Consider the following 25,915-nt stretch of genomic DNA (forward strand, 5'->3'; position numbering starts at 1 on the left):
AATTACTTTCTGCTTATTGCCTTACCCTTCGGGACTAACAATATTAAATTCATAAATATGATTAACTGAATGTGATATATGTAAAAAGTATGAAAATAACATATTTAAGGTAAGAAGAATATTTTAATGTACCAAATTATCAACCCGACCAACCCATACGATTTAGGTTGAGTTGAGTTACATTTTGGTTTAGGTTGGGTTAGATTAAGATTTTTCAAACCTTAAGAATTGAGTTGAGTTGTTCAAATGTCTTCAACACGATCAACCCAACCCGGGCAATGTGTAATGAAAACAACAAAATAAAAATCAGGGTTAAGTGCATGAAATAGCAACTCACTTTCATAAAATTTTCTCTAAAAATTACCTTTTCACTTTTCATCCTCACGCTCTGCAGTGGACTTCAATCTCATGCCCTATCACGAATACACGATTCACTCTATCGTCTATCTCACTCTCTACGCTGTACTTCTGGTAAATTTCATCTTATATTTCTTGTTTGTTTTTTGTATGAACACCAAGCGTGGTGATTTATTTAACATTAGCGATGTAGAAAGCTTAATGAACACAACGATGTTCGATTTCATTGACTGGGCCTTCGGTCTATTTGATGGTTTTTGTTGGGTTTCAATGAGCACCAAATGTTTTATGGAATTTGGGTGATTGGGTCGTGACACAATGAGAAGTATATAGTTTCAGATACATCTTCGGTTTTGAATCCTAGATTTGTTTTTGGTGTGGATTTTAAGAAAAATCAACAATCATATAGGTTCTTTATCCTAAGGGCAACTCTAACTTCATCACAAAAAAAAACACCAAAAACATCAAATCTGGTGAGCCTATAAACACAAAAAAAAACTCAACTCCAATCACACTCTAAAAAAAACACTAAATTTGTGGATCCCACATTAAAATAACATATTTTATATATATAAATTTAAATAATAAATATAAAAACCTAAAACTTAATATTTATAATTATTTATTTATTTATAATTTAGTTAAAAATCATTAAATATTAGAAAAAGTTGGTGGGGACCACCCATTTGGCATAAATGCCGGTCTTCATCTACACGGCAAATATGCCGGTCTTCTTCACCCACCAAGAACCCACCGGCAAAATTATAGTGTTTTTGGAGATCGATTGGAAAGGAATCATAAGAATGGTACACATATAGACGCTAAACGCACATTTCTTTATGTATGTTTTTCTTAATTTCCCTTCTTTGTTCCCATGATTACTCTGGATTTTGAGAAAAATCAACCATCTTATTGGATTCCCTTCCTAGCTCAAAGTTGGTTTTGATTCGATGCAATTTTCAGATGAAAAGCATTTAGGATTTATAATCAATTTCACGTACAGACGAATGAAAAACTTCTAAATTTGCTAATGTTCTTCTGGATCTAAAGATGCTAATCCGAGCGAGGAGTCAGAAAACTATCAGATCGGGTACTTCAACTATTTTTCGTCGCACCAAATGATCTACACTGGCGTTGTTCTTCGCAGATGCAGAAACCAGATCGATAAGCTCAATATTCTGATACGATTTCTTTTGTTCTTCGTCGAAAAGCTCCCAATCATCGGTAATTACAGTTTTCGAACTTGATACTGAGTTCTTGCGACTATGATTTTTGTTCGATTTCTGATACTCCACAACAATGATGGATTTCTCCTCTTCTTTTGGAGATCTGTCGGTTTTGGATTGCTCTGATTCTCCATTTATTATGTGCTCGAGTTCTTGGATGCCTTCTTTGGGAATTTGTTCCATTTTGGGAGATTCGGAGGCGTTAACGGCCCCGATTTCCCTGCAGAACTCGAAATAGAACAAGAGTTCTTCGTGTTGAACTTTTGCTTTCTGCAGAATGGAGAAGGCCATTTCGGCTTCGTTTTTCTCTGCAGAGTAAACTTTCACCAGAACGCTTGCGATCCCGTTGCAAATACGGCTGAAGATATCGTAAATCTCAACCACTATGCAGTCCATGGCTTCGAGAACGAGCGTGTTCACCATTTGGATCGATTTCGGTCGTATCTGGAGCAACGTGTCGAGCAAACCTTGGAGTTTCTGTAACCAAATAAGATCTTGGATCATCGACTTCTCTTTCTGTTCATCACTTGTTTCGTTTCCAGCCAATAACTCCAATTGTCTCTTGACCCTTCGTTCTCTCTGTTCCTGCGAATGGAGGAATATAAACGACGATTTCTGATCCAGAAAAACATAGTAAGCGCAGATAAACTCGTTCAGACCCGACATCTTTCTGCGCTTTCCATGTTTATCTTCGAAATTCAACAGATCGAATGGTAACCGTCCGATCTGTTGAATCCCGGGAACCTTGCAACAGAAAACTCCATGCAAAAGCATGAGACCCTTCAAGGCCACCGCCCAGGTTCGGGTCCTCCCCATCCGATCCGAGATGGCCCACAAAACAAGGCACAGGTGATCATCCGAAATTCTGACCCAAGCAAACACGCGTTGATTGCTACGGTAATTAACGCATGATTCATCATGGGTGGTGGCCTTAATGACTGCCACCCCAATATCTGGATTCCGGAGCGTGGATCGAACGGTCAAACTCGCCTTGAGGAGACTGCTTCGATCTTTTAACGCTCCGGAAGCCCTTCTCAACAACTTCATTCTTTGTTCCTATTGATCCTTCCTTCTTCTTGTTTGTTGGTTTTCTTGGTGCGAATGGTTGTTTTTCTCATGAATTTTATTGCGAGAGATGTAAAGTAGGAAGGACTGCCGGCCGGTGGGTTCCTAAAATTGGAGTCAAAAGTAGGTTGGAAATCGGAGGCCACTACGTATTGTTGGTATAAAATATTGACTTTGACACTCTTGGCAAATTGTAGTAGATTACCGAGTTGAATCACCATTTTCTTTTGACTTATTTAGCTGCGTTTACCAAATGGGGTAAACTGCTTACCCATAAGTGCTTATCAAGTCAAATTATTTTATTGGATGAATATGGTACAGACTAAAAATCTTATCCGGTAAAAGCGAGACAAAGACCAAGAGTCTTACCTGGTAAGTGAGAGCGACGACTCTTACCACGGTAAGCGCTTACCGTGTAAATTGTTACATGCGATGTCGTTTTGATGGACTAAAATTTTACCCGGTAAGTAAATTGTTACATGCGATGTGTTTTTGGTGGACTTAACACTTATCGCATAAGTATTTGGTAAACGACCCATAAATATCACTACTTTTAAAATATTCAGGTTTGTAATATTGCGGACCTAGTTAAGTCCAAAAAATATTCAAATTAACATAGATATGCAATTGTGACGACCAGTTCTGCAATTACGACGATAAATCGGTTGAATTTGACCCTTTTTTTGTCTTTTAACCAGATCCTCAATATATTGCGAATGTAATGACATTTGGATCAAACAAGGAAAGAAATGATTAAAGAACCAATTTGGACGAGAAAAATGGTCATTTGAGCTAATTTTTCAATTGTAATATCATGTTATATTTAAAAATTACTATACAATAATCTTTAATTAATTTTAAGTGACATCTATCATAAATATTATATTTTAATTAAATAATAATAAAACTACAATTAATATTATTTTCTATAGTTTAATATGGAACGATTAATTAATTAAATAATTATTATAAAGTCAAAATTATTGATCAAATAAAATCTTTTATCAGGTAAATGTTTACCGGTAATTGTCACAATCTTCTTTTATTTTATCAGATAACATTTTCGGTCATCAAAATAGATTGCTGGTAAATGTCTTTTACCCAGTAAGGTACTAATCGGGTAAAAATTTTCTTACTTACTTAACAAGTAAGGTTCTCGACTGACTATGTCATAATCATCTTATATGATAAGTGGCATTCAATAAATATCTGATAAACAACTCTTAAACCTTGAGTTGACTGATAAAATTTTGAGTTTGTTTCCCATTGAGTGTTTTTAATGCTACTTAAACTTTTATTATTGTTAATTCCAGGGCTCAGTATAATTAATCAGTCTGCCTAATTTGTTCTGAACACTGATGTTCATTAAAAAAAAATTGCATGAACAAAAATGGGGATATATTTTGATGAAAATAAATATACTTTACATATAATTCTTGGGAAGAATATGATTTTTTTTTCCATAAACGTTCATATTTTGAGCAATTAAGTTCTTAGCAATTTGTTAACAAACTAAGTACTGTAATCAATTAAATCAAACAATCTATAAAAATGATTGGAAGTCGGTATCGTGATAAAATCATTAGGGAAAATTTCAAAAAAAAACCCAACGAATCTTCATATAATTTAAGCGATTAAATCTTTGGACATTTTTTGAGTAAATAATTTAACAGTTGTTAAATGAAGAGATCAAAACTGGACGTTTTTACAAATCATAATGGTCATCTTTTAATTTCAAAACTGAAGGAACAAAAGTTGTTATTTTAACAAACCACAAGGACCAAAGTTGTTATTTTAACAAACCACATATTTTTAATTTTAAAAAATGTATCTTTTTGGTATATTTGTTTTATTATATAGATGTAAGTACTATTTTTGTTCAAAAAAAATTTAGAGACTTAATTGTTCAAAATATTAAAGTCGGTTGATTTTTTTTTCCAGACTTTTTCCATTATTTTACCACATTAACCAGTTGTAAAGGTCATAAAGATGTATCTAATAGGTTTTAGAAAGTCCAAGAAGTTATTTAATAGGTTTTGGAATGTCCAAGAACTTATTTGTTCCAAAAACTTAATCATTCCAAACAATAAAGTTCATTGAGTTTTTTTTAGACTTTTTCCTAAAAACTTATGTCTAATACACGTTTGGTTTGGTATAATTACATGTTCTTGTTTATTGAAAATATTCTTTTTATTTGTTTGTTTGTTTTCATCTTCAATTTTTTATTCTCTTAAAAGTTTTAAATGTTTATTGTTAATTAATTCACCAAAAAAATTTGTAGTTATATGAATGTCTTATCTCTTTGGAACCAATTATATAGTTATGAGCATTGATTGTCTTACTATTTGTTGTAATGAGTTTTTTACTCTTCAAAATGGAGTTAACAAACTTGCTTGGTCAAAAAAGTGAATGTCACATCTCATTGTTAGACAGGTATGTCGGGTTGAGTTCCGATAATAAGTAGAATTAAGGTGAAAAACGTAAAAAAGGGTCTACTCCTTAAATGCATATTAGGATGAGATGCACCAGATCAATGTATCAAGCACGATTCATGTATGTGTTTGAGATTAAAGGTGATCAAAGGTTCAGATCCCTTTTTACGCATCTGTGCTTAACTCTTCTTCTCACACGATTATTCACCTAGGTATGCACGGGTCCTAAAATAACATAATTTAAAGAGAAACCGATCCGGGTTCGGTAGGATATGTGTAATACCCGAAAAAATTTAGTAAATGGTACTTCGGAAAATCATGGAAATTCTTTTGGTGAACCCAAAAACTATGAAGTAATTAAACAAATACAATGATTTCATCGTAATCTAGAATACATATATATATATATATATGTATATATATGTATATGTATATATGATATAATAAAATGGTAATAAAAAATGACCAAGATTGAAATAGAATGTTAATTTAGGGGTAAAAGTGTAAGTTTTATTAAAATAGTAAGAGCAGAAGACTGGTTGTAAATGTCAAAAAGTTTAGAGGACCGAATGTCATTTTTTTAAAGATAAGGGACCTGTTTTGTCAATAGTACATGTTTGTTTGAAGAAAACGACCTCACAATAAAAAAAACTCGCAATTTGGTCCAATTTCGTCAACTAATAAGCCAAAACTCTTGCATATAAATGTAGAACACCGACTTAGGATCGTTTTGATTCAAATAGATAGTAAAATCGTTGAGTTTTGAGAGAAAAATCTGAGTTTTAAGTTCGAAATCAAAAATCTCGGGTTTTCACCGACTTTAAGTGAGATTCTTAACCAAATCCCTTGATTTTTATATTTATGACTTTGATTTTAATTACTCTATCAAATCCCGGTAGCCTCATCTCTCATATTTGTGTTTTACATGGTTCGATTTTTTATGTTTTGAAGTTGTTGAATTTTAGTTTTGAAAACAAAATTTTAAATGAGAAAATGTAACTCATTTCTTGATGAAAATTTGTGTTCTTTGTGTCAAAGTGTTGGTAAAAATATTACCAAATGTTTGGTGTAAAAAAAATGAAAAAAAAATTCAAGAAATGAGTCATTTTCAAGCTCAAAGCGCATAAAAATGAGCAGACATGGCTGCTGTTACGTCTGTTACGGACCGGGTTGGTCAGGTCAAGATCCGACCCAAAACCCACGTGTTAATCCGTTTTTTAAGAAAAATAACAATTTTTGCTTAAGACTAGGTTCAAAACCATGACCTTCACTATAAAAATCAAGCATCTTAACCATTTAAACAAACATGTTATTTTTGTTAAAATAATGCTGCAAAATTTATTTAATTTGTTATTAATTATCTACAGTTTTCATTAATGTTCGTTATAGTCTCTTGAGTTCTGAAAATATAATTTCAGTAACATTAACTTTTTGAAATTTTCAGAAATTTTTCTTGGACTTATGAAATTTAATTTTTAACCTGGTTTTCATTATTATTTTTATAAAATTACCAAAATGACCTTATATCTTGAGAATTGGTATCTAAGCTTTATTTTGATTATTTTTTTCATGAAATTACCAAAATGACCTAATAAATAGGAAATCAGGTTTTAACAATATTTCACGTATTTACTTTATAAATTTACCGAAGTAACCTTATGTCTTGGAGATTGATATGTAAGCTTTATTTTTATATTATTATCTTTATAAAATTACCAAAATGACCAGGTGGTTTGGGAATTTGTATTTAAGCTTTATTTTGATTATTATCCTTATGGAATTACCAAAATGACTTCACAATTAGGGAATCGGTATTTTAAAAATACTTTGAGTATTTGCTTTATAAAATTACAAAAATGCCCCTACCCTCTGGAATTGGACTTTAAGCATTGTTTTAACATTCGACTTATGAAATGCATCAAGAATGTTCTAAGTTAGAGAATTGGTTAAAACTATACCTTTGGTATTTGGATTCTCAAGATTACCAAAACTCCCCTAAACTTGGAAAATTTGTATTCTAAACATTATTTCGAGTATTTAATTATATTGAACTTTAAAGTTATGGAAAGACCGTTATTTATATGTGACATTTTGACCATAAAATATTATTTACGTTACAAACTATTTAGTTTAGCTATTTAGGTAAAATATTTATCGTTCAAAGAAAATGTGGAGTGTATTGCACGTTTGTACAAAATGTACGAGCATCAATTAATATTATAACGACGTCATTATTAATAATATTTTAAGGAAATATTTGAGCGAAATATGAGATATGATGGTACCGGAGATTGATCAATAAAAATTGTTAAGACTGGTCGTGTTAATATTGTTAGGAAATAGTGATCAATTTAATTACGATTATTTAAGGTGCATATGAATGGTATAAATTATCATGTAAGTTGTAGTTTTTTAGAGAACGACCTATCGAACGTTAACGATGCAAGGTGAATACACTATGCGATTTTTATGGGATATATACATGATTATTACAAAGTAGTTATCCATGATATTTGCATGATGTGTTTATATGCATATGGTGATGACTTGATTATATTGATGTATATGATATCCAAGTATATGATGATTTGATATAATTAGTATGATAGTACCTTCGTTATAAGTACTAGCTGTGAAAGCTCCGCCTGCAATAGCATCACACATTTGTCTAGCAACAATGTTTAAACCATTGTAAAATTTCTCTAGCTGTATGCAATACGTAATGTCATGGTGTGGACATTTTTCTCAGTAGCTCTTTGTATCTTTCTCATGCATCAGGAACTGTTTCATCATCCATTTGTTTAAAAGTGGACATCTCATTTCTAGATTTAGAATTTCTCATGGGTGGAAAATATTTTTTAAAAATTTCTCTGCCATTTGGGTCCATGTAGCCACAAAATCTAGTTGTAGAGAATTGTACCAAACTCTAGCTCTATCCCTCAATGAAAATGGGAAAATTTTGAGTCTCAGAGCATCGTCTGTGACTCCAGGGATAGTGAATGAATCTATGATTTCCATGTATGATCTCAAATGAGAATGAGAATCTTCTGATGACAAACCAACGTACTGGCCAACTGGCCGTTAGTTTGTAACATCTGAAACATCATTGCTTAAATTCAAAATTGGGTGGCAACCATAGTGGGTTTTATAATTCCCGTATGTAACTGAGACAAAACAGGAATCGTATAGTCCATGATACCTCCATCTTTAGAGTTTGCAAGCCTAATGATATTTTGTGCCTCGTCCAAAGGTGGATTATTATTATTTGGATCATGTTCAAATTTCTCCTGAGAATTTCTTTATCTTCCCTTCTAACTTCAATCATTGGTGAAGAGGTTAAAACAAACAAAGCTCTTTGCGCTCTTCTTCTTTGTCTGAAAGTGTTTCAATTTCTGGGTCAGGTTGAAAAAATTCTTCGTGGAACATTTTTGATATGCACCGATATATATATAGCTTTTAAAAAAAAGGTGGTAGAAAAATCAGTTTTTACAAACTCTACCTTTAAAAACAAAAAACTTTAGTTTGTCATCCTCGGCAGCGACACCAAAAACTTGTTGTCGGTATTTCAATACCCTAAAAATTCAACGCAAAAATAGACTTTGGCTCAAGTATATACCTTAATCTACTGTCGTGTTGTAACAAGTAATAACGGTACAAGTACTGAATATTATTCCCACAGAGATGGCTTGTAGAGTCTTTCAAAAAGTCTAGTCTTTAAAAATTGATTCAGATGGCGAATTCGAAGAAATCTTTTATTTGGTTGGTTAATTATCAACTACGGAAAATCAGTCGTAAAAAGAAACTAAGGGTGTAAAGGTCCATTAGAACTGAAACAAATGATCCATTGGAGATATATTATAGCATTTTCTGGATAGTCCATTAGTACTATTAATTAGTACAATTGTCTTGTCATAGATATCCGACTATCGGGTCAGACGATCTCCTAAGAGTACATGCAGGTCGGCGTACTACCGATACAACATTATTTATGTTAAACGCCGTGAATCCTAGTACAACATTTTATTACCATCCTACACCGTATAAACATAGCATTTGTCATGTACTAAAACTGTTTTTAGTCTTCTTATATTACCTCGGGTAATCGTATTTATTTTAATTCTGAAAGTTAATACATTTTTATACATAAAATTAGTCGTCGATTAATTTAATGTAATCTTCAATAAAATATTTTTCACCCATACAATTGTCTTGTCATAGATATCCGACTATCGGGTCAGATGACCTCCCAAGAATACACACAGGTCGGAAACTCACGCAGAAAGTCTCGTTACAAATCTTAAATATTTGCATAGTTTATTTGTACAATAAAATATTCGACTTTTAGTCCAATGTAGAGTCACGTTGTCAAGGTATTTTCTAAAAATAAAAAGCGAAATTAATTTTTACAAGAAATTGCAAGTAAAATGAATGAACAAAAAATAACCAACACAAAAAATATTACTTGAATAATAAAGTTCAAGGAAAAAATCTATAATTTAAAACTAAAATATAAAAATTAGTAACTTAATGAGATATGTCCAAAATACAAGCGTAAGTCCCTTTTTATAGTGTCTAGGGAACTTGGAGCCCAAATGTTTACTAAAAAGCCTAAAAGAGCGAGCCCAAAAACTTAATTAATCCAAAATGATAGGCCCATGATGAGGCCCAAGTGTGTAGCCCACATACAGGTCCTGCAGAAATCTGTAGGATTTGTCCCGTCAGCATCTGCAACATCAGCAAATCTTGTAGGAATTCAAAAGGATTTGATCAGTTTTGAGATTTGGCCATTTTTCATGTAAAATGCAAGGATTTCACTTAACCTCAACAAAACTCCAAACTTACTAATAATGTAAAAACAAAGACTAAAAGACTCAATTGGGATAATACAATAAATCTAAAAGAATGTAAAAACAATGCAAATAGGGTTAATAAATTAACACCTATCACATGATGAGGTTTGCATTAATAAATTAATATTGCAAATAAATGGTATGCAACTAGTATGATTCGGCAAAATTCATCCACTGTAAGGGGTGGGTTGGACTAGGGATGGTGATTTGCCCCGACCCGGTGGGGAACCCGAACGGGGATTCCCCGCTAAAACGGGTCCCGGGGACGGGGGATGTTACTCAAACCGGGGTCGGGGCCGGGGATCCTCGATAGAATCAAACTAGAGCATATTTATTACCGGGTTTTGACTGGGGATTGCTAGAATTTGACCGGGGACGGGATGATAATCCCCGTACCCGCCGGGGACCAAGGTCGGGGGACGGTATTGCAAACCGGGGCCGGGGATTACAAAACCCGCCCCATCCCCGCCCCGTTGCCATGCCTAGGTTGGAATTGAAAGGAAAGCTTGCAATTCCGTGGTCTTGAAGCCCCCATCCATAGAATACGCCACATATGCAAAGAAAATTGATGAGCCAAGGCCACACTTGCAAGATAATAATTAAAATATGCTAAACCAATATTATGTATGCATGTTATCACAAAATCATATTGTATTCACTAAGCTTTTAGCTTATAGTCTTATACTATACATGCTTATATCTCTTTTGTCAATTATCGCTAGACGGTTCGAATAAAGAAAAATAGGACTATGTTTTCGATCATGCTTCTTTAGAAATTAAATTTATCATTGTTTATGTTAAATAATTTTACTTTTCTGCAATTATATAATGAATTATATTCAACATATTATATATGTTTCAAAGCTTTTAAGATACGTATATTTCACAAGGCATAAGTTACTAAAATAGACGTCACGACACAAAAACAATTTGGGGCGTGACATGTTGGTATCAGAGCCTTATTTTAAGAGAAATAAGGAAAAGTATTACCATTATGCAAGTTTAAACACACGACACCAAACGGTTGCAACTCAAAACCTTACGAATGTACAGGCGACGACTTTTCATGACCAATAAAATGTACCCCAAACAATAAATAATCGTTATACAGTCACCATACCAAAAAAAAACTTTCGAGCATCTCCGAGCTCAAATAGCAACGAGTGCCCACCAAAGTTCTCAGGGGCTACGACCAAGAAAATGAAGATAAAAGCAAGAAAAATAGCTCAAAAAATCAACAAGTATCAACAAAGACTCTATGCATGACATACCCCCAGCCACAAGGGTACATTTTATCCTCAATGGGACTTTTCGACCCGTATAGACTAAAACTACAAAGATCACCTGATCGACTACCAGGTTCTTTAAAAACAGGCATCATCTCCCATAGATTTGCCACGACTCGACTCCCATACAATCGATATCCAGAACCCACAACTTAGACAAAATCCAGCCAGCCTGTTGAATTCTCTCGTTCAAGCAAAAATCGCTCTTTTTTGTGATAAACCACCACTGACCGCCATTGACCACCTATGACCACTAAGCCAAAATCAAGACTTCTTGGGTTCTTCTTGAATGGGGACAACCAAAGAATTTGGGGGCAGGAAAGCAAAATTTCAACACCGGTGTATATATTTGTGACACATCATGAGGCGGTGGCTGCAGCAGCTGCCGCCTTCTCCGCCTTTTCTTTCTCGATCTCTATTCTTCTCTGATCAGCATGCTGAGCAACACCGTTTGCAAGTGCTTGATAACGGAAGTCAAGTGTTTGCGAAAGGTTCTGGAACCTCATTTGGTCTGATGCTTGCAAGGCTATACAGTGAAGACATCAAGTGAAAAGAAAATTTTCCATGTTAGCCAACTAAATCTAATGAGCTCAGAAAAGATCTCATTGCATATCAGACCAAACCGAGCAAGCCCAGTATACCCACCCGGAGGTGGGGTCTGGGAGGCGAAGACCCCAGGCTTGTGAAAAGTGTGTTAATGAGAGATGCAAACAGACTAAAAATAAAAAAGGTGGATATGAGTAAGCAATAGCATACAAATAGAAGCTGGTGCAAGAAAAACATTACCAAAGGAGAAAGGATCTATTTTCATGGATTGCTTAAAACATATTTTTGGGGAACTGAAATTTTAAAATTCATGGGTGAATTTCTGGTGATAATATTCAAGGGTGTGAAAGCAAACTTTGTAAAAGATGATGGCACCTCAGCTTGCACAATAATAGCTCCATTGCTGAATCACATAGGTGCCATCAACGCGAGGGGTATCTCCCCCATGTGAAAGTCCTAAAGTTTGCCCGGTACATATAGAAGGGCACTTTGCATGGACTAGTTGCGCCGAATGTGATAGATATCACGATAAAAGGGGAAAAAGGTGTTCTCCGACTACCATGTGAATATGCATATGCAGTTTACCTTTTGCCGTATCCATAAAGAAAACAAATGGATCCACTTCATCGATAGGTGATTGCAAGTCCTCGTCATCACTGAAGTCGTCATCAGAGTCATCATCGTCATCATCAGTTGGGCGGAATGACTTAGCCTGGAGATAAGTTTGGTACACCAACAGATATATCAGATCTAACCTTTGTGTTTCCAGATTCTTGATTATAACATAAGTTTTTCTCGTTTAAATACATAAATATTTGAGACATAACAAACCTGTGCAGCCAATCTCTGAAGTCTCAAGCTATCGGCTTCATCGCCATCCTCTGCATCAACTCCCATTTCCTTGTCAGACCCATCGTCGTCATCTGTTTCCAAACCATCATCCATGTCATCATCATCTTCAGGCTCTTCCTTTGCAGCTTCTGAGACATAAAACCATAGACTACATAAGACATCAACATGTAAAATAACGATAAAAGTAAGAAAACCTGGTATTTATAACTGGTCATTGACCCAAAAAAAAAAATCGATTCCAAAGTAGCGACCTGCTACTTGATCCTTGTAGGCAACAAGCAGCTCAAGTGTTGCCTTGAATACACGCTCCAAGGCTTCGGCTGGCAACTGATCCGGAGGAAGTGGAAGCAAAGATGTCAAACCCAAACAGCACACTTTCTTGTCATGTTCCCTGAATAAACGTAAACCATTAGTCAGTGCACTTTACCCTCCGTTAAAAATTCAGAAAACAGCAGAAAAGGCGACTTGTACTTAGGGGACCAAAAGGACATGATTAAATACCTCTTAAAGTTAGCCCGCACACCACTCTTCTTAGTTTGTTGCAACATCTGAAACCAAAGATTGAAGACTTCTGTGGCAACACCAAGCTTTTGCAATATGTTAAGCGTCAAAGGTGCATTGTAGTAAAGAGCATCAGCAATCTGCATATGAAACACACATCCAAATCAAGAAGCAGAACATTAAAAATTAAAAGCATCGAATATTTTGTAACATCCAAGATCTAGTTATCTTGATAAGGTTAGAATTTATCTACATTTCCTTTCTCGGTGTGTTAGAAATGTTTTCCCTTGAATAACTTGTGTAGGGTGTTTGGTAGTGTTTAAAACTCAAGAAATAAGTTCTGGGAAGGGAAACACTGGGGAATGCGGGTACCGTTCGACCAAACCCGCAGCAAAGCCACTTTAGGCAGTGTTTGTTCCCGGCTTGTGGGCAGCGGGCGACCCTGATGCGACCCAACCCACAGGAGAGTCACATTAGGCACTTCTTGTGTCTTGCTTGAAGCGCGCCAGCGACCCCGATGCGGGTAAACCCACAGTGAAGTCGCGCAGGTCACCTGTTGTGAATAAACCCGATTTTTCCTTGTCTCCCTCTTCATTTATTCCATACTTCTCTCACACTTCATTAAGCCACAAAGAAACCCTAGATCCGATTTTGGTTCATTCAAGGAGCATTAAAGTCACTTCCAAGCTAGGATTCAAGTGTTTTGGGCTAAGATTCAAGATCCACTCAACCTCTTCTCCATTTTGCTAGGGTTTTAGGTTTTCTTCAAAACCTAACTTGTGAGTTCAATCTATCTATTCTAAAACTTTATACATGTCAAATGCTTCATCTTAGTCTCCTAAAACACTCCTCCTAGATGTACTTTACATTATTTAAAGATTTGACCTATTTTGAGTATTGTGGGAAATTCGGGACTTTTATCCATTTTGCTAGTAAATGTAAGGTCGTCGAATATGTGTTATAAAAATGTGTTTTAAGGACATAAATATCATTGTTAGACTTGTACTACATGCTTTATGGTTATCCTTGGGTTTTACATACTTGAAGGTATTTTATGGGGAAATGGTAATGCATGGGGATAAGAAGTGTTATTACTTGTATATCAAGATCATTATTGAACTCGTAAACTTTCGGGAAAGGATGAGGAAAATGATATGATATTTGGATTAAAAAATGGTTCATTGGAAATTATGAGAACTTGGTTCTATTTGGTAAATCTTATGCTAAAAATGTTCATATGAGGACACTCGGTTGATAAAACTATATGTTTGACTATAGTTGGTCACTTTAAAGTTATGACGTGTGTTAGACTGTATGAAATGGATCCATAGGCATAGAAGTCGGTTTTTATTTAAATGGGATGGTCTTCCTCTTTATAACTAGAAATAGGCATCAGGTCATCGGGGGCAACTTGGTACGGACTCTCTTGGAGCCGGATATTAGCCATTGGCCACATGGTGTAATTTCTAGTGAATGAGTATAACTAGGATCATCGAGAACCTAACTTTGAATTGCAGTTGGTTGGTGTCGTTGGTCATTGATCCTTAGTGTGAGCTCTTAACATGGAACCATGGCACTTTTGGTGCTCCGCCACTACCCATGGGAACCGGGTCTCCCCCGTCATCGCAAGATGTATATTGAATCTTATGGTCTTATTGAAAAACGATGAACTTAGGTTTTAAATTAAAGTTATAAATTCTTATTAGGTTTTAAATTAAAGTTATAAATTCTTATCATTTTAGTTATTTGCATTATTTATAACTGTTTGTTCTCACTAAGCTTTAAGCCTAACACTTCTTCTTAAAATAACAATATATCAGGTTCTCTTAGCGATGCCGGTAGAAGCACTTTTGGGGTCATTAGCTATTGGCCAATTTGGCGTTATTCTTGGACAAGATTCTTTTGAAGCTGATAGTGACACCAGTCCATAATCTAAACTTAGTGTAGTTTAGATTAGTAGGTTGTTATTTATCTTCTTATATATTTGGGTTGTAAACGCAATATTATCTTCCCCTTTTGGGTGATGTTATATTTTATGGGCTCTATTGCTTTGTCAATTGTTGGTTTAAATTTACTAATATTTTAGGGGTGTTACGTATTTAAGAACCATATAATTTTTGTCATCCATCTCATGGAAAAATTGGTTGCAACTCTTGTCATTGTCTAAAAATTGAATACCAAAAAAGGTACACTTTTGATCTAATTGTCACTCTATAAAACCAAAGGATATTCATGAAAAAGATGATCCGTATCACAGAGATCACAGTTCATATCAGTAACAATCTAGCCTTAAATTTCAGCGAGTTCAACCATCACAAAAAATTTGCATTACTTTGGACATATATAACTATGCAGTATTGTTATTTTGAACATATAAAGAGCAACAACAAAGCACCAACATATATGGGAACAAGCCACCTTTCCTACTGAGTTTTATCATGTTGGCTCTTAAGAGGCCCCTTATTTGTCATCACTCCATAACCAGTAAAATTTTGGCCATCGTAATTTTCAAATTTCAATTAACTGCATATCAAAAACTGGTGGCTCCAATTCGCACACTAATTATGAGGTGATTTTCATCTGAGGTGATTTTCATCACTCATTATTTTTTAGAGTAAATTAAATTTTTGGTCCCTGAGGTTTGTAAAAAAATTGCAGATTTCGTCCCTGTGGTTTCAAAATTTCGGTTTACATCCCTATGGTTTGCAATTCATTTCTATTTTTGTCCCTAAGACCAAAACACTACTTTTAAGTATGAAGGACTAAAATAGAAATGAATTGTAAACCATAGGGACGAAAAAAGCAATAAATTTTAAATCATAAGGATGAAAAAGGTAATGAATTAAACCATAGGGATGAAAATTGTAATTGGGACGGATATAGACATTTTCAACAAACCACAGGGACTAAAAACGTTATTTACTCTATTTTAATCTACTCTGTTTGAATATCAGGACCAGCACCAACTGTCCGAAATGTAATTGGTCTTTGCACATATGCTAAAAATGGAAGTCTGAAAAGATTAATGGGATGCTTGATTGGGGGTATTAGAGGGTGAGGAATGGGAATGGGAATGAATAATGATGGTTGGTTCAATATGAGGCAATGAGTGATTACTTAAAAGTGGGCAACGATCTACATACCCTGGGAGATTGGGGGAATGAACTTTTCATTCCTCAACATCATCATTCCTTATCATACCCATTCCCATTTCCATTCCTGAGGAACCAATCACCCCCTATGTTCTTGAAGAGTTGATGTTCTATTATAATATAGTAGAGTAAATTACTTACAACTTGCACCAGAAGACATTTCAAGTACGGTCGTGCTGTTAGGCGCAAACGCTCGACCGTGATTCTAATATACGGCTCAACCCAGTGGTCCACCAGGCCCCTGCAGTTCTGGAACACTACTTCAATAAGCTTGGGTGCTGGTTCAATGTCGTTGTCCTCCAAGTTTTTATCACTCATTATCTGGCACAACAGAGAAAAGGGAAATTAGAGAAATAAGACAAGAATCTTTTCAACTTAGAGATTTTAGTTTTTCAGTCTGAAAAAGCTACTACCTCCATCCAATAACAAAACTAGAAATTTTGCTCAAGATATAAAAATTAAGAACATTGATTATTTTGAGGTATCATGCACCTCAAGTGACTATTAGCATATTATTAACAAGAATCTAGATTCACATTCTCACCAAACATCTGAAAATAGTACATGTAGATAGATTTTCTAGAAACCAACGAGCAATTCAGTTTTGATTTACAAAAAATTCAAATAGATTCGAGCTCTCTTATTGAATTGCTCATTCAATGAGCATTCTCAATCTCCAAAAAAATGCGTACAAGGTTTTAGCAGAACATCTTTAAATAGCATTCATAAAAGTTTGAAAGGTGAGATTATGGAAAAGAACTTTATCAAGAGAACACACAGAATTGCAGTTGGGTTCCACTATATGTAACAATAATGCGAACCTACAAAATTAGGATTTTGTTCCTTGAGAGTTGGAAGCAAAAATGCTGCTTAGTTTGAAACAAAACGAAACCGCAAACCCTCATAATATGGGACAAAGCAAACATTTTTAAAGAAGATGTTCAAACAGATAATTAACATACATTTGAAAGCACATTCCACAAACTTTGTTGGTAGTCTGGCTCCTTGCATGTCAGATAATGCACTGTACTCCTCGATATATAGTTGTCCAATGGGACAAGGATATCTGCACCATAACAAAACTAAAAGATATAAGCACATGGTAGATTCCTTCTAAGGACGAACTATGAGAAACTAAAAAAGAAAAAGAAAAAAATTCATGGACCTGAAATAATTATCTCGCAACATAATCACATGTGCAATCATAATAACTAGAAAGGCAGAAATTATTATATAAAAATGATATGATTATGAGCATGCACAATTTAATTGCTTACATGTTCAGCCAACCATAAAAACAGTGTCATAAGTTTTTATATTTTGAAGGCAAGAGCATGATAAAGATCAAATCTAAGACGGTAAGACCTTATACCAGTGTGAAGCCCAAGTGACCACCAAGGCACCTTTTAAAATAGATGTACATCCAAAGCTGGTCAGTAGGAAACCATGCTTAAATTTCAAATAGATTGTGATGGATTCTATATCAATTTGCTCATGGGATCTTAAAGTGAGAGGTGAATATGTTATTTTGTTTCCATTGATTTGATGAAGAGAATGACAGAAAAATGTTTCAAGGTCCTGAGTGAGTAATGTTTTGGTTTGGCAGTGTTCTCAAACATACTAATAGCTAACAAATAAATAAATAGAACTTCTATGCGACAGCTATGCAGATTATTATGTTACAGTAGGTATGGACTATGGAATACAGTCTTTGTTCAAACATGAGCAAGAGAAAATGAACATACTTGGAAAAAAATCAATAGCCCAATCAGCAAGAGCTTCCATCAGCAATGGCCAAAGACTCCACATATCCATGGATATTGTTGGTGAGAAAAAAGTCATGTATGATACAATTTCCAAAACTTCTTCAAAGACATCTGCAACAGAGTTTGTAAATGAGCTATGAGAAAATAAAACGGGTGTTAATTCGCAGTACGTATTTTTTTGAAGTATGAGTACACAGTGTGGTAGAAACAGTTAATGTCACATGGTTCATGAGGGTAGTCTCTTAGATAAATCATGTGATACACTTGATGCACACATTGTGTACATATTTTTAAGAAAGAGTAGGTACTACCAATGACCACTAATAAGTATATACAAAATTATTATTGAGAAGTACTCAAATAATCTTCAAGCATTTGTTGTATAAAATAATTGGTTGGAATTTAGTTGGAAAGTATCAATTTAATAGTTCATAATACAGGATTATATAAAAAAGAAGGAAAATAATGGGATTTATATTTACACGCATATAAATTTGGTAAATAGCTTTCCTTGAAAAAAATTAGGGGTGGGGACATGTAGCTAGCACAGATGAGAGGAAGGGAGCTAGAGAGGTAAAGGGTTGTGGTAGGGTTAGTGAGCCAGAAGTTAGGTTGCCAGAGCCCTAAGTTAGACTACGGGTGTATAGTTTCCTTACCTTGGCTATATATTCTTGCCATTACTTTTCTTTGTAGGTTATTGCTTACTCATAAGTCATAACTAGCTTTAAATTATCTATTGTATTTGCCTTCCTTGTCTCAAATACTTGTTTTCTGAAGTCTTTTTCTTTGGGATAACTCTCTCTTTCACACACTTTTCACAAGTCCGGGGCCTTCATAGAAGAAGCAGCTCTATTCTTTGGGGGTAAAAGTCAGGTCTGTGTACATCATACCCTCCAACCCACCTCCTAGTGGAATATACTAACTCAATTGGTTTGTACAAATGTGTGTAAAGGGGGTTGGGAACATATAAGAGAGAATATGATACTAAAAGAATATCAGACAAAAAATATATAGAAAAGAAAATAAAAATGCATTTAGTAATCTCAACTGGCCAAAAATTTATGAATCTTACCCCTCTAATACCCTTTAGATCCTATTGCAGTTACCATTTAGTTTAGTCATTATGTCACCATCGCTTAACACGGATCACAATGCCACAAAATTCTTGATATCTCATCCACAATAATTCGCAGCTCTACCCTAATCTCACATCATTGACTCTCATCAAGGAATATCATCAAGGTATCCCCACCCTTGTGTTGCTAGAGCTCGACTCTTAACCCCTTCAAAGTAAAATCACCCATGGATTTCTCTTATAAAGAGCTAGATTCTTAACCCCTTCTCTAAATATCATGTCAACCTCCATTATTAGTTGGCTACTATGAAGGCTTTGATCTTCCCCACCCATATAAGCACGTTACTAGCCCTTCAAATAGAGCTATAGGCCATACTTGGAAGTCCATGTGTGACCGTATTTTACACTGAAATTGTAATTGTTCATTAGAAAAGGTAAAAGTCTTAGAAGCTTTATGCGTTTACATACCTTTTAGAAACAGTGTGATGTCGTGTCGCCTCACCCTAGAATATTTAATGCACAAGATGGGTTCTCTCTCTCTCAACCTTATTGATGACTTTCATCAATAAGAATAATTGTCTCTATTCCCTTGCATTATCTTCTTAATTCCCTATTCAATTTTGGTCTCCTCTTTCCCTAGTCATCTGCCCTATGACGCCTTCCGAAACAAAGGACCTCTGTGACAGACAGCTAGACATCCCACCCTTTGCCATTCTCCAAGCACCTTCATGCCTAAGTGACTAGGTTGGCAATCAGGTAATGACTTGCTAAGCTTGTTTAGGCAGTGTGTGCAAACTTGATCACTAACAAAAAGGAAACAAGGTTCTTGAAGTAGATAAGTTTGAAAAGCTCAGTAAGTTATCAAGATGAGTTCTGATTTTGTAAGATCATGAGTGGAAGCTAGATTTCAGACATTAAAGTTACCTTGCCCATCAGTTGTAAGCATCCGACGCATTATTGGTAGTAGAGTTGGCTCAATGTGAGCAAAAATGTGAGGGAGCCTGCTCACTGATTCAAGAATCGTACTAATGGCACGTAAACAACCAGCAGCTGCCAGAGCACCAGGATCATCTGCTTCTTCATCAGCTTCAGAGGTATTGATACACTTCCAAAATGCAGCAGCCTATATCACATCGACACAAGAAGTTAGAATGGGAGAAAAAAGTGGTAGCAAGTACACTTCACAGTTGTTATTGGTAAAGAAAATATTACCAGACTCTGACACAAGCCAAGTGCATAGGGTGCCATCTCCTCTCCAAACTTGTCAACAATAGTCTCAAGAGTAAATACCAGATCCTCGTTTTCAACTTCATCCATTAGCTTGAAAAAATCTGAAAGAAAACCATGTGTTAAAAAAGCCAATTCCATGGCATGAATCAATAGAACTTCAAAATGCATACCATCAAGTAGCTGTGGAAGAATTGGCCTGATTTCACTTAGATCTGTAGATTAAGAAAATATAAAGAAATCAACATTCTAGATGTTTTAATAAAATAAACAATAATAAGAAAATAAATCAACTAGCTGCGCAATTGCAGTTTACCTTTGCAGGACTCAACAAAAGAACGCAATGCAAAAACAGAATCAACACGAACTGGAAGCTCGAGGTCACGCATCCCAGCAACGACACTTTGTAGTGCTTTGCGGAAATTATTTGGGTCAGAGAAATTTATATGGGCATATTGCCCTGCAACCCATGCAGCCTAAAATGCAAAAATAACTTTTTAGAATAAAATTTTCACCCAAATATGACAATCATTATGAAATGAATGTAGTCTTATGTATCATTTATCATGATAGGAACATAGTTTAAGGCAACCCGGAGATTGATGGCAGAAGCCACCGGCAGGACATGGATGACCACATGGTACCCACCATGTCATTGATACAGCCACAAAGTCACCCAATATGTGTTATTTATATATGAATACTTGTAAGCATTTTCCACCATTTAGACTTACTGTCTGGACTTCAAATTAGAGTGCATGCCAGATATCAACTATTTACAGCCCGGAGTTCAAAATTTATGACATATACATAATACATATTTAGAATACTCAGTGACTATGTTTCAAAAATTAATGCACATAAGATGATTACTGCCTAGAATAATAGAACTTAGAACCCATTAAAACAAGTCAACATCCAATAATACCATATTTTTGGTTTCTGTTTTTGTTCTTCCAATCAAAAAACTTTGTTTTTCTGTTCTTGTTTTAATAGGTAAATATGTTACCTTAATTCAATGACAATTTATGTTTCTGCTCTTATTGTTCATTTAAATAAAATAGTGATGACAGACCCACCACGCAATAGTCTTAGCACTATGTAGTAAGTGTTTGATCACAAAGGTAGGGGTCATGTCAAAGACAGATGACTTGATAACTATGGATAGAAACTTTTAGACAAATATGATTTGGTTACAATTGTTACATAAAAAAACATTGACTTTTTTGTGCCAAAGAATCAAATCGATAACCTTCTACAATGGCCAAGGAAAAAGAAAATAACATATGCAACTCCACCTTTGCTCTGAGATGACCAACTGGACTGGCAAACTCCGGGAAAACATGTTGCACTAACATGGGCTCAAGCTCAGATTTATATGGTTCAGTCTGTTTCAGTTTATCACAGAGTGCTCCGATAGCAAGAAGTGCACCGTCCTTTTGTCGATAAGGCTTAAACTCAACTGGTGCCTCTTCATATCTAATTAAAGGTAGGCAAGATAGATTGTTAAAAATATTGCAAGCTTTTGCATATGCAATATATTTTATACGTTATAGAAGATTGAAGTACCTCTTAAAAATCTCCACAATAAATAATATGAACTTTTGAAGGTTTTCCTTTCCACGTTTTCTTACCAACTCACTCACAAAGTCCATTGCTGCAGTCCTAGGACTGTATAGGTCTTCAATAATATCTGCATTAAAGTATGAAAGTTCGATCAACAGCACATCACCTAACCTGGAGGTATATCTTAAAATGATAGTAGAGAGCAACCATATGTGGAAGACTCACCATAACCCTTTCTCACATACTCATGTGGATCTTCCTCCCAAAGGGTTTGATCATTGTCATTGAAGCACATAAGTGGAAAGATTATCTCAAAAAGTACAACATCAAGTCTTGATTGAAGTAGATTGTACATGGTAGTCTTGGAAATACTGCAGCATAGATGGACAGATTAACGAGAACTGTGATATAAGAAAATTATAGCATAAAGGAAAAACAAAAATATCATAGAAAGAACAAAGTTTACAAGCCAACCAAAAACACCAACAGCATGTGTCATGAAATGTAAAGCAGATCTATTTCTTTGTAGGAACCAATTTAAGCAATAATTCAGTAGGCTTGAACAAAGTGTTCAAGCAGATCTACCACAGTAATTGCAGACTAAAGACAATAAACTATGAATTGATCGAAGGATAGAAAAAATCAAAATATAGGTGCTCTTTTCTTACTAATGAAACAAAAACAGACATTAGCATGACTTATGAATATCCCCTTGGCAAATTTTCTAAGACACCATATCTTAAAATTACATGCTCCAACAGAAGATGCAACGATTCAGAAGCCAGTAGTTAAAGTTTCTAACATAAAAAACAGCTGACTTATGTGCTTAAATCAATTATATGAAACACACCTGTTGCTCAAGTATTGCAAAATTAGGTTGATAACTCTGTCAGGTAGATAGTCACCGATACGGATTGCATTCAACAAGTTTAGGTGGCACTCCAAAATTTTTCCAGCATAGTTTTTCTGGAAGTGTTGTGCAAAAGCTTTGTTCTCTGGATTTTGCAATTTCAAATCTCCAAACCTGTGGAAAGAAAAATAAGTTAAAAAGTCTCAAAACCAACCATTTAAAGAAACATTTGATCCATGACTCACCTAGTATACAGGCGGTTTAATATATGTACTGTCCACTTTTTTACCTTCCACCATCCCCATGACTTGCGGAGCTCTGGATCGGTTGGTTGGCCCTCTGACGGAACAGGTCTCTCCAACATATTTAAGAACAGAACCATCCAAGCATTGAACACATTTGGGTCAAACAATGTCTTGGGAATCTCCAGCTGATTGACATTCAATACCATTTCTAGTTATGAAGAGAACTTTCATTCGCTAAAAATGTATAAAATGAGTGATGAATCAAATTTGAAATTGTAATCAGAACCGACAAAAAGACACTAGACTTTGTTGCCTAATTGAACACAGAAAGTTCTATGATACAATTACTCAAAGTGTTCAGACTTTCCATTGCGAAAGATAGAACACTTGATAAGAATGTCAATGTAGTAACTCACATATATGGATGACCAGAATATTTTGCAGATGAGCTTAATCAAGTCTGCTACTTCAATTGATGGATTTCCTATCTGAACAAGCCTGCTGAATATATTTAGCAAATGAGGAAATGTCTCCTCAACAACCTGGTAAACCGGAATCCTCTCCTCATCTGACTTAAACCTATAAATAGCAAGTCCATACATTGATCAAGACACTGGTATATTTTAAGATAATTGTTAAGGAATTAAACAAGCAAGACCATGACCAAATAAAATGGGTTGAATTGCTTAACAAGTAAAAATTTGGTACACTTATGACTAAATATCAGCTATAATGTCCACCTCATATGTACCAGAAGAGAATAAAGTTACAATCAGGTGCATACACCTATTGGATTATAATTTCTCACTGAAACACTTGATGATGACAAATCAAGAAAGAGAAGACCGTGCAAACGATCCATCTGATTGTTCAAAGCAACATACCTATGTGGGATTCACAGAGAGAAAGATAACATCCTAGCATATTTCATCTTCGGCTGACAAAAAATATATTCAAGTGACAGCTATGGATAACATGTACACGTATATTCATTCTATGCACATACCTTATCTTAACCTAACAAGATAAAGCTAATTGAAAACTTGTAAGTTGCAACTACTTTAATTATATATAAAAAACTATCTAACAATCATAATCATGGGATACAGAACTAGAGAAGTGTTAATAGCATAAGTGATATGCTAGAAAATAACTAAATTGCAATTTAAGATGCTCAAGTATCATGCATAGGAACAGGTGCATGTATTGGTGTTCTTACATACCAGATGCATGTATCATCTGCAATAAGTATTGCATGCTTGGGTTCAAAAATTTCAAGAAATGCTAGATTTTACGTGGCAAATACACAAATAGAAGATTTTAACTCATCAAAATAATCCAAAGTACTTGTAGTAGGACAACTAAAACAAAAAAAAAAACACCAGACACAAAGACTAATCACAGTTATAAGGTAAGAGATATAGAGCATAGGCATAAGGAACTAGTCATCATCATGATCAAAATAATGCAACTTTATCTATCTTCTTTTGTGGCAGCACAGTGGGCAAAAATAAGATTCGAAATCTGGTTTATCAAGCAAAAAGTTCAAAAAAATTAAAATATTGGCATGCCACACTCACGACACTCTAGCTCATGTACTGGGAATTCATAGATAAGATACTTACTCATATTTTCTTGAAAGAATTCTAAGCACAAAAAGAGCTCCATAAACTTGCTGGTCTTGCAAATTATGTGTCACCCAGTGCAAAAGACCTGGCCACTGTTCAGGATAATCCGCATGTATAATTGTCTTGAGACACTCACCCAACTGTGACCTGCAAACAATTTTAACAATTGCATACATAACAAATGGGGGAAGACGAGCAACCGATGCAAAAGCTCAAGGAACCATTTTTACCTCAATAATGGAGGTACTTGTGCTACAAAAACAAGGATGTTCTGCCTCACCAAATCTTTATCACTTGGCAAAATCTTCGATGGTTCCTCTACAATGTCATAGGTTGAATTAGAAAGTTAAAAGATTGCAAATTAAGTGCAAGCAGATAAATGTCCAGCCTGTTAACTAGTTGAGTGCCCTTTGGGAATTTGCTACAACAGTGGGTACTGATAAATGTGGATGTAATTTAATTGTTCTTTATACATCTAAAATTACCACTCAGCTATACAGATTAGAATTAAATATAATTCGAAAGAGAAGGTACCTGGATCAATGGCTGACCAGTTTTTTGCTATGAAGTTTTTAAAATGAATACTGGCAACCTGCCTCACCGCCATATCACAATTTCCATCAACAATGATCTGCAGCAGCCTGACCAAATGCTGAGGAGTATACTGATACTGAAAATCAAATAGTTTCCAGAACAGATTGAATAATCAGCACCGGAAAAAATAACAAAAACTTGATAAATAAATTATATAAACCCTGTTCTGGCACAAATTATTCAGTCAATCATCCTAACAAAACATGGCGCACCTACGCAATTGTGATATTTCATCAAAAACATATCCGATGAACCGAATTGTGATTTTCAATTAAGAAACCCAAAAAACAATATTGCATCATTAACAAATCAAGTACAAAAAAAAAAAAAAAAAATTGCAAATCCTGTTCCCTGTCAAACATAATCAATCAGTAATAATTGTAATTGAAAATAACATACCTGATTGAGGCTCTCTTCACCAGCTTTTCGTTCAGCAGGATTGGGGCTAAGTGCTGCTTTCAGAACTACAGCCAGAGTTGGAAGATCCATCTTTTTTTCTCCTGGTATATCAAAAATCAGATGATTGAATCAATAATCCTCGAAGAACTGCCAGTGAGGTGGTGACACGTACACAGGTGCCTCTAGGGTTTACAGAAGCTTGGAAGATGGAGAAGAGAATGAAGGCTGGCAACATAGAGAGAAGAGTTGTATTTAAATCATTAGGGTTTAGAGAGAGCAGCCGAGTAAAATTTTGGGC

The 25,915-nt window shown here is 35.0% G+C and overlaps 2 protein-coding genes and 1 non-coding gene across 4 annotated transcripts; 1 reads left to right on the plus strand and 2 right to left on the minus strand.

The window, feature by feature from the left end:
* Positions 1-1,130: 1,130 nt before the first annotated feature.
* LOC112528349 (putative clathrin assembly protein At1g25240) lies at positions 1,131-2,726 on the minus strand. The gene has a single exon (XM_025139365.1). It carries the CDS (start codon positions 2,628-2,630, stop codon positions 1,428-1,430), a length of 1,203 nt encoding a protein of 400 aa, XP_024995133.1. The 5' UTR covers positions 2,631-2,726; the 3' UTR covers positions 1,131-1,427.
* A 5,076-nt stretch (positions 2,727-7,802) lies between these two features.
* On the plus strand, positions 7,803-7,910 carry LOC112528846. Its single transcript, XR_003070865.1, has one exon. It is a non-coding gene; the product is annotated as a small nucleolar RNA R71 (small nucleolar RNA).
* Positions 7,911-10,897: 2,987 nt separating this feature from the next.
* On the minus strand, positions 10,898-25,820 carry LOC112527276 (importin beta-like SAD2). Of its 2 annotated transcripts, none has more exons than XM_025137809.1 (23): positions 25,811-25,820; positions 25,618-25,718; positions 25,159-25,294; positions 24,855-24,942; positions 24,622-24,771; positions 23,413-23,575; positions 22,997-23,181; positions 22,752-22,925; positions 22,127-22,272; positions 21,905-22,028; positions 21,634-21,814; positions 20,652-20,811; positions 20,509-20,550; positions 20,321-20,439; positions 20,033-20,231; positions 18,013-18,144; positions 17,230-17,333; positions 16,409-16,588; positions 13,116-13,255; positions 12,866-13,005; positions 12,594-12,742; positions 12,348-12,474; positions 10,898-11,742 (listed from the first exon to the last, which is right to left on the minus strand). In XM_025137809.1, exons 2-23 carry the CDS (start codon positions 25,705-25,707, stop codon positions 11,576-11,578), a joined length of 3,096 nt encoding a protein of 1,031 aa, XP_024993577.1. In that variant the 5' UTR covers positions 25,708-25,718; positions 25,811-25,820; the 3' UTR covers positions 10,898-11,575. The 2 variants fall into 2 exon arrangements, with proteins under 2 accessions (XP_024993577.1, XP_024993576.1); XM_025137808.1 differs by lacking the exon at positions 25,811-25,820 and adding an exon at positions 25,790-25,801.
* Positions 25,821-25,915: the final 95 nt, after the last annotated feature.

This window comes from Cynara cardunculus, assembly GCF_001531365.2.
Source record: "Cynara cardunculus var. scolymus isolate 2C chromosome LG 15, CcrdV1, whole genome shotgun sequence".
Taxonomy (NCBI): Eukaryota; Viridiplantae; Streptophyta; class Magnoliopsida; order Asterales; family Asteraceae; genus Cynara; species Cynara cardunculus.